Source organism: Mus caroli, chromosome 11 (assembly GCF_900094665.2).
Source record: "Mus caroli chromosome 11, CAROLI_EIJ_v1.1, whole genome shotgun sequence".
Taxonomy (NCBI): domain Eukaryota; kingdom Metazoa; phylum Chordata; class Mammalia; order Rodentia; family Muridae; genus Mus; species Mus caroli.
The window spans coordinates 14,845,351-14,861,672 of record NC_034580.1 but is presented as its reverse complement, the minus strand read 5'-3'; the positions used below and the strand labels follow the sequence as shown (position 1 = coordinate 14,861,672).

The window sequence follows — 16,322 nt, the reverse complement described above, 5'->3', positions numbered from 1 at the left end:
ATCAGCAGGTGTGGAACAGCCAGAGTCCCCCATAAACACAACTGTCTACTGGGGACAATGATCTCTAATGAGATGAAGCTACACCATCACTGTAATTTAAGTGGGAAAATTAGCACTGGAGAATGAGTACCAGTTCCAGGGGTCTTGAGTCATATTGGGAGCAGCATGGATTCTCCATTGCTTTCTCCCCGTCTCTGTCTTTCTCTGGAAACCTCCTCACCAAATGGTTTTGCCTCTACACTCTGTTCTTTACCCAAGAAGCTGCTGCTATTGTCTTTGTTTTTTTGTTTTGTTTTGTTTTTGTTGTTGTTGTTGTTGCTGCTGCTGCTGTTCTCTGAATAATTAATGCTGGATAGAAGCATCTTTAGAGGCAATAAGAAGGACTCATTCCCGAAAGGTCGGAAGAGTATTTCACACTCTTGACTTTTTTCTTCCAGTTTCAAAATATTTTCTACTTTGATTTTTAAAGTGGAAAAGTGTTCTTTAAAAGGGTGATGGGTCCCTTTTAGTGGGCATGCTCTCTCAAATAGCAGAGATCAGCGAAGATAGTGTGAAAAAACTTAGTTTATTAGACTACATCATATAAATCAGTCATGAATTTTCTGTTGGATAAAAGAATGGCTCCATGAATTATGCTGTTGTTGTGTGAGCTTGTTAAAGTTCAGTTCTTGTGAAGAGGCTTAGTGGAGAGCATTCCCTCTGACATCTCTCCTGTCCTGCGCTGCTCTGGGTACTGCTTACAGTGAGCTTGAACTTCATCACTTTGGAAATAGCTCAGACTTTCCAGGTTGGCAAAAAGCAAACCCACTGACCACCTAGAGACCAAGAGGGAAAATGATCTAGCGATGTCGCTGACTCTCAGGGACAAATCCCAACGCTAACTTACATAGATACAAGTTAGATTCTGAGTCTGTAGAGACTGTAGAAACAGACGTGAAAGTCCTCAAAAAGAGATAAAGTTGAGTGAGAAAGATGAATACTTGTTGAAGTGGGTCAGCAGGTTTCTTGACATTTATCTGCAGGAATCTACTAACAAAAGCCAGATACACACCCAGCATAATGGCACATTCCTTTAATCCCATCACCTAGAAGGTAGAGGCAGGTGAGTCTTTGTGAGTTCAAGGCAAACATGGTCTTCATAGTGAGTTCCAGGACAGCTAGAGCTACACAGTCTGAGAAAACACAAAACAACAGGAATAAAAAGCGAGTTAAGGGATTCTGGTGTCTCTAACTTCAATAACTTTCATTCATTCATATACTAATTATTTATTGAGCACAGAACTTGGCTAGTTGCATCACTAATGGGAATAGCACTCATGTGTTTTTATCAGGGGTTTATTCATTTGAAATCATTTTAAATGTAGTTTAACTCATACTTGGTTAAGAATCACGTAAGGAATGGAAGTAGTTGGAAGCACATACGTACCAATTTATTTCAAAGGAGAGAAATTAAGGCCTAGTGGAATGTGGTTAGATAGATTAGCAGGCCTTTGATTCTAGGAACTTAAGAATGTTCTCGCATATAACCTATCATTGTTCCTGCATGTGTAAGCAATGCTACAAACACTAATAAAATGATGGGTGTAGTAATTTCCAATGAGGTTTGTCTTTTGGTTCCATTAAGAGAACTGAGTTGTAGCATTAAAAGATACATATGCACATTAGAATGATATTTTCTTTATATATAAGTAGGCCCCATCATATACATCTGTGGTTGACTCATCAGTAATGAGAAGGACTGCCTCAGCAAACACACACACACACACACACACACACACACACACACACACACACACACATCGAATCTTTCCAACTTGATGCTACCACCAAGTTTCAAATCCAAGCTTTGCCATGTCCCAGCTATGTCAATTTGAGAATGATTATCTTTTCTGTATTCATTTTCCTATCTATGAAATGAGTATAATCATTGTACCTCCCTGTGCAAATGTATGTGAAATATTTTCAACAATGCCTGGGGCACTATCCTTACCTTCCAATACATGTTATACTTACTAAGTGTTAATTCAGCAATGCTATAATTAATAAAGTCTCTATAGCTGGAAGCCCAAGACAGAGTGTGGTCAAAGCCCTGGTGAGATAAGTCTCATTCTTCACTCAACCTTGCCCAAAATACTTGCTTCCAGAGAGGAATGGGGAAAAAAATGGGGTGGATATAGGAAAGCGGTATAGGAAGTAATGGCAATTGTCTTCTCTCTGTATGTCACAAGGGATGTGATGTACACAGTCTTCACACTCCCTTGTGATATATATATACATACTCACAGAAGGGAATGGGGAAATGGGAAGGCGATGTCACTGGGAAAGTAAGAAAGTGGGAAAAACTCAGGACAGATCTCTGCACCCGCACTAGTGACTGGAAGCCCCCAGCTTCAGCATTCCCATGGGAAGAGCAGCTAATCACAAGCCAAAGAGTGAAACTCGCACTCTCTTCTTATTCTACCCCGCCTCTAAGCTCCTCCTATCTAGTCTGTTTGGTTTCCTTCTGTTTCCATGGTTGCCTACTGAGATAACCAACATTCAGAGGATGATAATTAATTATAAACAGTCAAAAATAATTCTAGCACTTTTCATTAATGTTAAGACTTTTAGGAAGGTAATAAGTAATTGCTAATTTAGAGTCCTATATTTTATCTATTTATTCTGCCTGCCTTTAGAAGTGGCAATATAGCTACTGAAGAATGACCTGAAACATCATCATACTAGACTACAGTGACTATAGAACAGATAACAGGACGCGGGCTGATGTTACCCTAATCCCACTATACATGTCTTCTGGGTTTTACATCTAATTTACACTTAGAAGAAAAAGATCAATTAAGCAAAGCAGGAAAAAAAAATTAATATTGGCTTTGTAACTGGCAACAAAACTGTTTTCCTGGCTATGTCTTCAAAATATAGTCGCAGTAATGCAAGAAATAAAGAGCGGTGAAATATTATCCAGCATTCTGCCTTTTTTTCCCACGAGTTTGTCATTCTCAAGTGATAAGATCAAGGCTGCAGACCCTCTTACCTGACTTCCCTACCCACACATCTCCACTGGTCATTTGTTATAGTTCTGTTATATGGGCAAGATGTCAAGCGAGATCATCTACAGAGTGACTCAACTAACTTCTAGAAAAAGCCAGCGCCAAACAAGAAACAGGACATTTTGTCTGGACAAGAGGGCAGACTCGAGATGTTGACAGAACATTAAGAAAACAGATCAAAATTTACAACTTCACTGATGCTGTTCCAAATATTTTTTTGGCTTCTTAGCCAGGACCACAGTTGCTTCCTCTCCTTTTGATTCAAGCCTATGTAAGGGTGCAGGATCCGACTGCTATGCATTCAGGCTATGCTCCTCAACTGCATGGAGCACTGCTTTTGTAATGTAAATGCCAGGCACAAAGTGTCTCTTTGATAATGTGCAGTGAGAAGACAGAAAAAGCATTCACTGAAACAGTAAAACTAATTCATAAAGCTGAAAGACAATAGGAAAGCATTATGGATTTTTAAAAGAAAAAAGTATCCTAGATCAATGTAATTGTCACAGTGTAGTCAATTGTCACATCCCTAGTCAATGCACAAGGCAAAAATGACTGCAATTTTACTTAAAATGAGAGAAAATTCTATAGGCAAAAAAATTAGGTTAACCAGATATAGTTAGTTCTGTTTAGTTAACAAATTTCTCCTTACCTTCTTAAAGCTCAAACACATAGCTGGGTATTTTGATTTCAACCCCTAATTCCTTAGCAGAAAAGGGGAAAACTCTGAAGTTTAAAAAAAAATACAGAGATTTAATGGTTAAAAGCCATATGGTAGCTTTCTCCCTTTTCTTTAAAGGGAGTATCTCTCCATCACATACCAGAGTTTAGCTCAAGGTCAACTTATATTAATGCATTAAACTTAGCTGTGGAGGAGGCACACGGCTGGAGGAAAAAAAAGGATAAAAGAAGTTCTGAAATTGTTCTCCCGACATATTCAGCCAAGCCACAGAACATTGCCCTGATAAGGCTGATATTGGACACTTGCCATAATTCCTCCTGTTAGATCGGCCCCTCTAGTACCCATTCCCATACCTTTTAAAGTATAGCGTGTAACATTTTGCTTGAAAATTGCTTCTACCTCTATTGCTTTGTTATAGCTGTTTTGCAGTTTCTGTATAGAGGCACTTCTGTGTCACAAGAAATTACTAATCTGAGGCTTGAGAAGGGGCAGTGTAGCCTTCCATTATCTCACCAGAGAGCTCTGTACAGGATTATTTTCAAATTTTCTGCTGCCATTACAATGTGCTGTTTGAGTGGGCAAGGCGGTGAGGGAGGGGATGTTATTGAAACTTGGTTAGCAGGGCAGATAAGATAAAGTTCATCACTGTCTTGGCATCCACATTTGCGGCCAGGGGTGGACATTTGATGAAAGGAGCCCATTTGGTCCAGGATAGCGTTACGATATAAGGCTGGACATTTTCCATCTGTGTATACTGTAGAGTTTCTGTACTTTCCTATTGATGCTCATCTGAAAAGGCTGCTTGATTGTTTAAATAGATAAATTCTCTTCCAAGGTATTGTAAACTTGTAAATACTAGATAACTGCCATCTCTGTGGGAGGGTCTCCCATGCCAACCTCAATAAAAAAAAAAGTAGAATTGCACTAAGAAAAATTTTCTTTAGCGAAGTGTCATTTTCTTTCTGTCATCTGCTGTTCCTCGTGGCTAGTGAAAATGACAGTTCAGACTAAGCTTTAATATGAGCTATTTTAGGGTGGTTTTTTTTTTGCCAGATATTCTTTATTGCAGTTATTCAGGGCACATACACTGGGGATCATTCTGTGCTTTGATAAAGCTATAAGACAACCATTCTCTACTAGATCATCATTGCAAGTCACTCTGTGTACCTAGAAATGTACGAAGGACAGAAATGGAGTGGGAGTCAGGCTGCTGATTAGGGACATGACAATGGTCATCTTGTGAGGTTTCTCTCATCGCTGGGGTCCCATTCCTCAAAGTGACTAGTTTCTCGTCCCAGTCCAGCTTCTCCTCTCTTCCCAGGGAAACTAGACTGATGCAAGTGCGCAGGTTGAATGCCGGAAGGGAAAGAAGGGAGGGTCCGATTTGCCCAGACATAATCAGTGCTTTAAGGCTCTCACTCATTCCTGAGGTGTTAATGCAGATCAAATGGGAAGCACTTCAGACAGAACCCTTGTAGCGACCGCGTGCACGCCTAGCCCTCCCTTTGCAATCGTTAATTCTTATTGTAGGATCTAGAGGTAATTTCATTTGCTCTCTTAATGCTTCGCAGGTCTCCCAGTGGCACTTGCATCTCCCGTCTCAAATTCCCATCTTGATCAATTGTTTGCAAATAATTAAGCTTTTAGGAGATAGCGTCACAGGGCTAATGTACACAGCAAAGGCTCGGTCTCCCTCACTGTCTGTTGGATGATGGTCAAATTTACTTGGATATCCCAAAGTGATTAAGCTGATTGGTACAGCAGGCCAGTACTGTACAAGAACCCACTGATCTTTCTTCAACCAGTGTCCTTGTCATTTGCGTGCAGTAAGGCACAGGTGCTCGGGGAGATGGCCAAAAGAAACGTAAACCTTTATTTTCAGTAGTTTGGAATGAATTTTCTGTTTTTTTTCCTGAAAATGGCACATTTCAGGGCTCACTCTTGATGCTTTGCAGCATGGCTTCCGCACTTGTCTCATCCACACTGTGGGTGACCGCCTTGGGGGCTGAGCATGTTGTTAACAGAAGCTTCGACTGCTAAGCACGTGGGGGTGGTTGGTTTTTGTTTTGTTTTTGATTCGGTTTGGTTTTGGTCAGTCCATTTTTCTATGTCTACAAAGATATAACTCATACTATCCATAAACAGTCTAGGTAATTGAGATTCACTGGATTTGAGATATCCAAACCGCTGGGTTTGTGTTTAGAAGCCTACCACTTCTCTGCGGATTTTTGGCTGAGTGGGTATCAGCTACATGGAGTCATAGTTTTCAAGTAGGCTTTTTGTTGTTGTTGTTTTGTTTTGTTTTTGGCAATTATAGTTTTTAAAAAAAAAAGGAATTGAGAGCTTGTAGGACACCAAGTCCAAGGCCAAGAACCATAAAAAGAAAGAAAAACATAGCTGCTTTACCATAGACAAAGAATTTGCTGGTACCCCAGTATGTACAAGGTCCTGGATGCCATTCCCCAGAATATTCAATTTAATACACAAACACATACACGCATATGTGTGTGTGTGTGTATATGTGTGTGTATATATATATATATATGTATCCTACCCCTTACTATACCATATCCCTTATTAATAATGTCCAAATCATTGTGACATTTAATTTTATCCAGGCTCATTCATATCTACATAAAAAATATTTCCCAAAGAGCTGAAAATTGCTTAATGGAGACAGAGTGCTGCGTCTCTATAGCTTGGGGCTGCCTCGCAATTATGCTGCATGAAATTAGACACAGTTTGTTCCAATTACTTAAAATCAGATCACATGAAAAGTGACAGAGGAGAAGAAAAAAAACCTAGCCCTTTCTCAGTTTTGTGATATTTAAATTATGAAATCAGAAACTACATGATGTGAAGAAACCAGTGGAATTTGCTGTGGAATTCTGGGGGCGGGACTGCTTCTCTTTGGAACTGTAGTGATTCAGGTAATCTTAATGATCCAAGGAGAATTTTTCTGACACCATTTGCATAAATAAAATGAGAATTGCATTTGTCATCTAAGGATGTATGTAAAGCTTGCTCACAAACAACCATGCAAAAATACTCCTGAAAAACACAAGACAAGGAAATCGCTGTGACAACTCTCAATTTTCAAAGTAGCTAAATAGGAATGGCACAAATACTAATTTTTCCATCTGGTTCTGGTCATAGCACTAGGTCAGCCAACAAGACAAGGCAAGAAATGGTGTAACTCAGTTCTACCGAAGAGTGAGAATAGCCATATTTATTAATTCTCCTGAAAAATAATTGACAGACACTTTTGTAGGGACTGGAAAACTAAGTAAATAGTATTGCAGAAAATGTTATAGACCAGAATATGTCTGTGTGCATGTTTATAATTTTATATTCAAGTAATATCAACAACTAGGTGGTATTGAGGACTTAGGGCCAGTTAGATGGTAAAGGCTCCTGCTAATATGAGTTCAATCTCTGGGCCTCACTTGATAGAAGAAGAGAACCAATTCTGCAAGTTGTTCTCTGACCTCTACAAGTGTGTTGTGACAAACATCTACATACCACACTTCCTACACCACACACTCCATATACATACATACACACACACACACACACACACACACACGAACACATACCCACACACATATATACACACATGCATACACACACATACACCCACACACACAGGAAGGCAAGAATGTTTTCCCACATAATAGTTTTATTTGGGAAACTTCACATTATGTATCTCAATCACACTCACTTTCCAGTCCTTTCTATGTCCCCCTCCAAAAAACTATGACCTCCTACCCAAGAAAGAGAGAGAGAGAGAGAGAGAGAGAGAGAGAGAGAGAGAGAGAGAGAGAGAGAAAGATAGATTCAGTTTGTGTTGTCCATGTACTCACTGGAACATGGTCCAACTCCCAGTGGCCTGCTTTTTAAAGAAAGCTGAGTCCTTTTCCACCTGTACCCCAGCCAGAAGCCATCAGTTGTGGAGAGCTACCCTTCAGAATCCTTATCACAGTTTTAAAGAGTTCTCTTTGATGCTTTCCTTCTTAGTCTGTTCCTTGCGGGGGAGGGCAGTGCCTTGGGGAGGGTAGTAATTGCCAAAGAAGCCTTCTATGTTGACAAGAATTTTTTAAAAAAGAAAATTGTACATTTCAAATTGTAGTTTGTAATTCTTATTGGGCACTACCATTTAGAGCTACTAGTTGAGAGGCCTTTAACTTCAATGGATGTTAGGACTCAGAGTGACAAAATTGAGGGTTATAAAAGTTGGTCATGTTCAAAGTCTTATAATTAGTAAGTACAATATCATTTATAAGCTCTAATAGAGTCATTTGTATTATACTAGAGTCATTTGTATTTGTATTCTAGTTTTTTAAACTAATATAGAGATAGAAATGCTATATATAACATTATAATTCAGTGTTCTGTTTGTAAGAAGAGATTCATTTGATGAGAATTGTGTGGAATGCTTTTATACAATGGGAATTATGTTTTAAGATCAGGATGGTGGGTGGTGTTTAGTTCTGTACTAGTCCCAATACCTGTTTTGTTTTTCTTTCTTGAGTGTGGCCCTAGCTCATTATAGTGTAATCTATAAGTCAATGCCACCTTTAGGATTGAGGCAAAGGAAATATTATTGTGGATGCCTACACTTTCTATGAGCTCTGAAAGACACTTTATTATCCATTTTGGTGTTAAATCTGATAGATAGTATCTGTATAAAGTATCTTAGTTATAGTTAGTCTCTTTGTTCAAACTAGTTGCTAATTTCCCATTACATACGCATGTAGATTTTAAGTATGATGAATAATGAAGCAAGGAATTTTGAAGTGGTACTTGAGGAAGAAGATACTCCAACAAGAAAATACAGAAGAAGAAAATGTCTTGCTATCAGGGAATAAGGAAAAGATTGATGTGATAAGATGTGTATGCATGGTGTGGTGTGATGTGTGTATCTGTGTGGTTGTGTGTATGTGTGTGTCTCTGCATGCATGTATCTATGTATGTGTCTATGTGTGTCTTTATATGCATTTGTTGTCATGTTTGTGTCTGTGTGTCTCTGTATGCATGTGTGTCTATGTGTGTATGCATGCATATGTCTGTGTGTGTTTCTTTGTTTTTTTTAAAGATTTATTTATTTATTTATTTATTTATTTATTTATTTATTTATTTATATGTAAGTGCACTGTAGCTGTCTTCAGACACTCCAGAAGAGGGCATCAGATTTTGTTACAGATGGTTGTGAGCCACCATGTGGTTGCTGGGATTTGAACTCAGGACCTTCGGAAGAGCAGTCGGCACTCTTAACCACTGAGCCATCTCACCAGCTCCCTGTGTGTGTTTCTGTATGCACGTTTGTGTCTGTGTGTCTCTGTATGCATGTGTGTATGTCTCTGTATGCATGTGTGTGTATGTGTGTGTTTCTGTATGCATGTGTGTATATGTGTGTGTCTCTGTATGCATTTGTGTGTCTGTATGAATGTGTGTGTTTGTGTGTGTGTATGTACCTGACCTTGAGCTGACCCCTGACAGTGACACTGAGAAGTGTAGTAGGTAGACTCTTGGGGGTGTTCGAAGAGCAGAAATGAGAACAGTGCAGCCGAGTGAGAGCAAAGTGCCAGGTGAGATCAGTGGTACTGAAAGGACGGGGCCTGGCAACTGGCTCTGCAGGCTATGCAAGGAGGTTTGTGAAGACTTAGAGAGGAGGAACTATAGCTATTGGCCTTCCCTTTGCCTGCCTGGTCTCCTCACCTGCAAAACAAGAAGGATGGTTGTTCCATTCTTGTCACTCAGAGGGATCTAATGGGGATTAATTACTATCCTGTCTGAAATATACCTCGAGCTCTTTAGAGAAAGGCACTCTATTCCATGAAAGCAAAGCCTCAGTCTAATTGTGTATTTATTGATTAAGTGGCAATCAAAGACAATGCTTATGGGAAAAATTACTATATCCCTGCTCTTCACAAGTATACCCGATGTGTGTAGCACATACTTAAAGTTACATGTAAAAGCACTGATGTGATCATTAACAATTTCTTAAGCGCCTGACTAGACATTATTAATGAGATTAAAAGCTATGTTAATTATCATTCAATAGACCAGAGTTTAGTTTCCATGGCACACAGAGTTAGGTTGAGTCTTGAGGGTGCCCTTTCTCATTCATAATGGAACTAAGCGTAGAGGACCATCTGTCAGGACAATTTTGTCTCGGGAGAATTTATGGGGAAGCAACCTTTCAAGGCAGCCAGTGTCTTCATAGGTGGAAACCACAACCCCAGCTGCAACAGATGAATGTTGCAACTTAGCCATTGATTGCTAAGCAGAAAATGTTTCCAGAAATAAAAATTTCTATAAAATTCCAAATTTATTTCATAATTTCATTATACAATCAATAATTTTTTTTGTATTCTCTTTCTCATGAGGAACAGAGCTGGGCCTGTTCTTAGTAGGTGCAATATGATGTCCTTCGAGTTTTTATTGACCTTTATGCAGAATTCTAGCATATGTTGATCTTTAGGTGTGGAAACAAACTTTGTGCATTGCTTTTCTTATCACTGTGAGTAAACTAAACAAAAAGAAAAGAAAAGAAAAGAACAGAACAGAACAGAACAGAACAGAAGAGAAAAGAAAAGAAAAGAAAAGAAAAGAAAAGAAAAGAAAAGAAAAGAAAAGAAAACAACAACAAAGCCTGGCAAAAGCAGCTTGGGGGGGGGGGGTGTTGTCTTGGCTCACACTTTGAAGGGATACCGTCCATCATAATAGAGAGGAAGGTGCAGAAGGGAAGGCACAGCTGTGGGAGCCTGGGACTGATATCTACACCCTCACATCTCCAGAGACAAGAAGCAGAGGCAGCCAAATGCTGACTCTGAGCAACTTTCTCTTTCTCCCATTTCTTTAGCGTGGTTCCTAGCTCACAGGACCATGCTGTCTACATTCAGGATGGGGTTTTCCCTCAGGTAATCCTCTTCATGGAGAAGCCATGCAAAGGTGTGTCCCATAAATGACCCCCAAGTTTGTCAAATGACAGTGAAGGTGACACCAATTTTGGTTGAGTTTTGCTTGTGGGTGTTTTGCTCAGCAAGAGTTGAAACAAGAGTGACCTAAATAAAGTATACCTAGCTTAGTTTTAATATTTTAATCCAGCAGTACAGAGTTATAGAGGGAGAGTGTAACACCTGAATAAATACTGGAGACCTCAGCTGCTCTCAGAGATATTTTTTAAATCTCAGAGATATTTTTTCTAGATAGCAACACAGACACACACACACACATAACACACACACACACACACACACACACACACACACACACACACCCCAATCTAATCAAATACAGTGAAGATCACAGTAAACCTTCTAGCCTTGCAACAAATAAACTTGTTAAAGAGTAAACCCAATATGACTGCTCTGCAAGTATCTTAAACAGACATTTCTACACTTCACTAATCTTTGTAATTGGCTTGTCTTTTACTGCCATTAATTAGATGATGTAGTATTCCATTAATAAGAGTGACACACCTCAGCATTTTTACCTTTAATTATAGACTTCACTAGACACTTAGGTTATTGACAAAATGGTATAAACATTGCCTGCTGTACACATACCTTTTTTGATCTCTTTCAGCACCCTTACCCTTCTGAAGAACAGAAAAAGCAGTTGGCACAAGATACAGGACTCACCATCCTTCAAGTGAACAATTGGTGAGTAATTTGGCTTGAGTTTACACGCAATCTGTTTCCCCCTCTGGCAACCTACAGTTAATGTCTGGCATGAAGAAGCCACACCCAGTTGCTGCTGCTTTCCCTAGTGGCTTGCTGGAACTAAACTGGACTGCTGTGGAGAAATGTTTTCTAGCATGGACAATAGACTGTATTGCCTTCCACCTCCCTTATGACTCAACATGTTTTATGCACAGGGTGAGTGCATATTTGGAAAACACTCTGGCTCACTTTCTTCTGGATGATTGATAGAGTTGGTATCATACTATTTTCTCCGAAAGAAGAAAATATACCATTACCAAATAGCGGTTGTAAATTCAATGAAAAACTAATTCAATTAGATTTTGTTAACATTCTGTGCTCAAAGATGGCATCCAGTATTCTCTTATCATTTAAATATGAAAAGGGAAAAGATGAGTATTTGTAGTTTTTTTTTTTTTCCCCCTCTGAAGGTCTTCAAAGTCTGATGTTGCTGAAGGCTGTGATATTTCTAAATAAAGTAGAAATTTCTGCTCTGGAGTAAAGCTGAGGTTTATATACTGAGTCCTAAGCTACATCATTCTGACTACATGTCCAGCAAGATTGCACTGAGGCTTTGAGAAAGTGTGACTCATTTCCCTCTGTGACTCTGCTAAAGCCATGTGAAGGATAATCACCCAGGCCTACTGTCGTATTTGAAGGACATTGAAATCCAATCTCCCCTAAAACTGAGGAGATCTAATTAATCATCCTAATATTTTCAGATCAGTGTTTTTGATGGAGAAGCCTTCTATTCTTTGAAGTACAATCCAGAAAAGCCTCAAAATCTTGTTGGAGAAAGCTGAGGATGGCAGTTTGTAGACACAAGTATTTCTTTTTGTTCAATAGGCATCAAAGATTAATTTTACAGAATCTCTGATTACATAACCTAATCCATTTTGGTGAATACATTTGTATTTGATGTCCATTGTATTTACATTAAGAGACCCTTCACTGTTAGAGAGCCTCGAGCCTTTGGGAGATATTTCAGATATATTAAGCCCCATTACAGAAAATGTAATTTCTGTCAGTATAATCCCATGTGTTCCTCAACTTAGTATTTTAGAGATAACAAGCTACTTATGGTATATTTGCCTTTGGAGGATTAATTTACAAGTACACTATCTGCAAGACACAGGCAGACTCACATGAGCTATGCTTGTAAGGGTTATCAATTTCTATGACCTTACCACCGCTTTCGGAGATCAATGTTTGCAGCCCTCATAGTGGATAGGGAACCACCAAAGCCATACTGTATCTAAATGTGTTGAATTCTGTTGCCTCTGAGGTTTTGCTGTTTGCCTATTTTTATCTGCTACTGTTTTTGAAATCTTCAAGACTGTTAACACTGCATATTTGAAGTCGGCCTTTCAGAGAAGTCTGATTCCATAAGGAAGACATAGCTTTATATGTGCATGTACAATCATGGCTTTAGGCTTAGCGTGATGGTGAAGTCCTTTATAAAGTCCTAATGCAGTGGGAGCTGTTGAAATGCGACATCTCCTTGGGAAATGTTCTTTGGTGAAGGTAAAGGAGTGGTAGGCTGAGCTCTAATTAAGGAGCTCTAAGGAGCACTAAGGAGCACTAAGGAGCACTAAGGAGCACTAAGGAGCTGGCTGCCTGTTGAACACACCATCTCCCTTCATCCTCAATGTTGCTAGCAGAGTTCCTAGAATAAACTCGTCACACTCTGCTGTGTACAGACCACTGTTGGGACATTGTTTGTGAATGCAGGGGCAAAGAGGTCTTCCTGTGATGCCAGCCCATCTATATACACTATCATTTCTCTGGATTCTCCACACAAGGTCTGCAGGCCTTCATTAGTCATTGACCACTGTTTAACTTGTTCACTTCTGTACTAGAGGGGAGAAAAAGCAGACTCGGAATTAGGAAGCTAGGAAACAATTTTCAGAGTGTGTGTAGACCTCAGGCTGAAGCTTCAGTTGGCAGCTAGGTGATTTCAAAATCACTGTTACTTTTTCAAAAGGGACCAGAATATGTGTGGTTGTTTCCTTTCTCCTTGTCCCTTCTGTTGGTAGAAATGGTTCTTCCTTGCACATCATTGCTTTGGATTTATTGATTCCTCTGGCCCCTGTTAACAACTTTTCTGGAGAGAATGTCTCTAAAGCAATCTAAAATATTTGAGATGGGTTTCTTTTCTTGAAGTGTGATGAATATGGTGTTTATGTATTTGATTCAAGTATAAAAATGTTTTGCAAACCTATGGCGGAGCATGGTGGTGCATGCCTTTAATCTCAGCACTCAGGAAGATATCAGAGTTCTAGGCCAGCCTGGTCTATAGAATGAGTTTCAGGGAAGCCAGAGATATTTTGAGAAACTCTCTAGAAAAAACAAATTAAAGCAAACCAAGCCAAACAGACGAACTCACCAAACAATAATTCTTTAGCTTTAGGTAGGAAAGAGCACACAAACAATGGAGGTCCTCTTAAAACCTGAAGATGGCATTGCATCTTAAACAATGCCTGTTTGAAGACTAAAAGGCAGCGAAAGCAGAGTCAGTTTTCCTTTTACTCTACTATAAAACCACACCAAGCCTTTTTTTTTTTTTGAGAGCCTGCAAATAAATACTTTCACTGCATAGAAGGACAGCCTATGATGTTATTTTCTTCTAGAAATCCTAACTTTAAAATGATCCTTAATGTATTAAGACTTCCTCTTTACTTCATTTAGTTACAACTTAAAAAAATATCTTCTTGGATTTCTTAAAACTTGTTAACACACATGTAAATTTTTGTATATGCTATGAGTCACTGTTGAAGATGTTTCATAAAATGCTGAAGGGCAGGTTGGGTGTAGATCAGTCATAATTATTGGCAAGAACATAATGTATTGACATGCACAATATGTTAAGTGAGAACTATAAACTCATGTCTAGTTGCTAGCTTGTCACAGGAACCTTAACTGAAGCAGCTTCAGTGAGGCACTGACTAGAAACAGACAAGAACTTTGGGCACCATTCCTTCACACCAACACTAAACTCATCTTGTATCTTTGTATTGATATAAAGGATATACTGTGCGTGCTAGGTGACTAAGACAGAAATAGATGGAAAAATGGGGAAGTGAAAGAACTTCACTGCCAAACAATAAGACGGATTTGATGAAGACAAAACAGAGATAAAAATGTAATTGCAAATACCCATATTTATTCTACTGGTCAGAATAAAAACAGAGAGGAGGGATCTTATGGAAGCTGGCATGGAGCCTGGGATGGAATGGGGTATTTATCATACTAGAGGTTGTAGACCAGGTCTACACAAACATCTTTTGTTGATGGCCCACATAAAATATTGTAAATGTGTTATTTGATCCACAGAAGATATTACATGGCTTTTCTAAGTGAGCTTCTATGACTCATGACTTCAGTGTTGAGAGAGGTTTAAACTCCAGTGTGGTCAGTGGTGAGGTGGAATCTGCACCACACACTTTCGTCTCCCTTCTCTCTGCTCATTCAGTCTCAAGTATAATCTCACTGAGAAATGGTAAAAATAACACTTTGGGACTTTCTAACTTTGGGTTTTTTTCTTTTCATTGTTGTGACAAATACTTCTGAGAACAATATCTCTACGTTGAGCAGTTTTTTCATTTGAAGTAGAAATATTGTACGTTTTGGCAGTAGATAGTTTTTCAGGTCTTTAAATATTTAAGTATGTAAGCAAAGCTTTAAAAAAATCATTTCAGTATTCAACTTTTTATTGGATGTGTTTTTATTTATTGTTTGAGAATTTCATAAGTGTGCACAGCATGTTTTTAATCTATCCTCCTACTCCTTCTTCTAGGCAGATATCTAAAGGAAGCATAAACATACATGAACAAGCACATAAATGAACATGCACATGTATGTGCAAACTCAAAACCAATATTTGGTTCTCTTTTCTTTTTAGTATACTAACTTTTATATGTTCAAAGTGTGAGTGTAGAACGCTCAAATAAAGACTCACGGTTTTAGGCCAGTGTTGCAGACCAGGGGCTTCCCTGTAATGAAAACTGATGTCTTATGCTGTACAGTACTAGCTGGGAATCTCAGACACATCCTGTCTCTGCAGAGTACTAGCTCACAGTGCACGGAGTCAACTTCTAGCTTCTTGGCTGGTTGCTTTTCATTCTCATACTTTCATAGAAAGTCCTGATTTTAAACACTTACCCCTTTGTGCTCTGAGAAGGTGACACTGTTTTGACATGTAAACTATACAGTAAATATGAAATATTATATGTATATATAGAGAAATATATATAGAAAGAAAACCCTTTTTATCAATTGGTAGTATAAAGTTCTAGGCAGCACTCTAACGTTTGATAAGCCATCAGAACTACTGTCCTTGATAGATTTTAGATTGAGAATCCATGCTGGATCTTCCCAAGTCTTTTATCTAATGCCCTTAAAACTGCCAAGCACTCAAGCATCACTTCCTGTTTCTTACCCATGGGGGAAAGGTAGACTCTTGCGCTACAGGCAGGTAAAATTGGAAGCTTATTTTTAGAAAACCTGATCTTTACTATAATAGCTGCAACAGTTAAAGGTCAAGTTTATTTCTGAATTGTTGTAGTATTGCAGCAAATACTTTTAGAAGTAATCAAAGATTCTATAAATATAGGGAGCTGTTTAGATGTAAATGTTAAAACATTCACAAATTATCCTTTCAGCTTCTGTGATCTAAAAATCAATAGAGGTCAGTGGGTTCCATAGAACTATTCTGCTTTTCTTCTGATGTAATTTAATAACACATTTTACAGATGTTGTTTAAACATTAGGCGCAGATTGTTTTGTCAATAAAGCTAAACAGAGGCATGACACAAAGACAAGGGAAAAACAGATGGAGAGAGAGAGAGAGAGAGAGAGAGAGAGAGAGAGAGAGAGAGAGAGAGAGAGAGA

The 16,322-nt window shown here is 38.8% G+C and overlaps 1 protein-coding gene across 3 annotated transcripts in view; it reads left to right on the top strand.

The window, feature by feature from the left end:
* Meis1 (Meis homeobox 1) overlaps positions 1–16,322 on the top strand; it is a 140,517-nt gene that overhangs the window by 104,207 nt on the left and 19,988 nt on the right. For all 3 annotated transcript variants that reach the window (XM_029483190.1, XM_021175667.2, XM_021175665.2), the window contains one exon: positions 11,317–11,393. In XM_029483190.1, the coding sequence (XP_029339050.1) occupies positions 11,317–11,393 (77 nt within the window). The remainder of the gene's footprint in view (positions 1–11,316; positions 11,394–16,322) is intronic.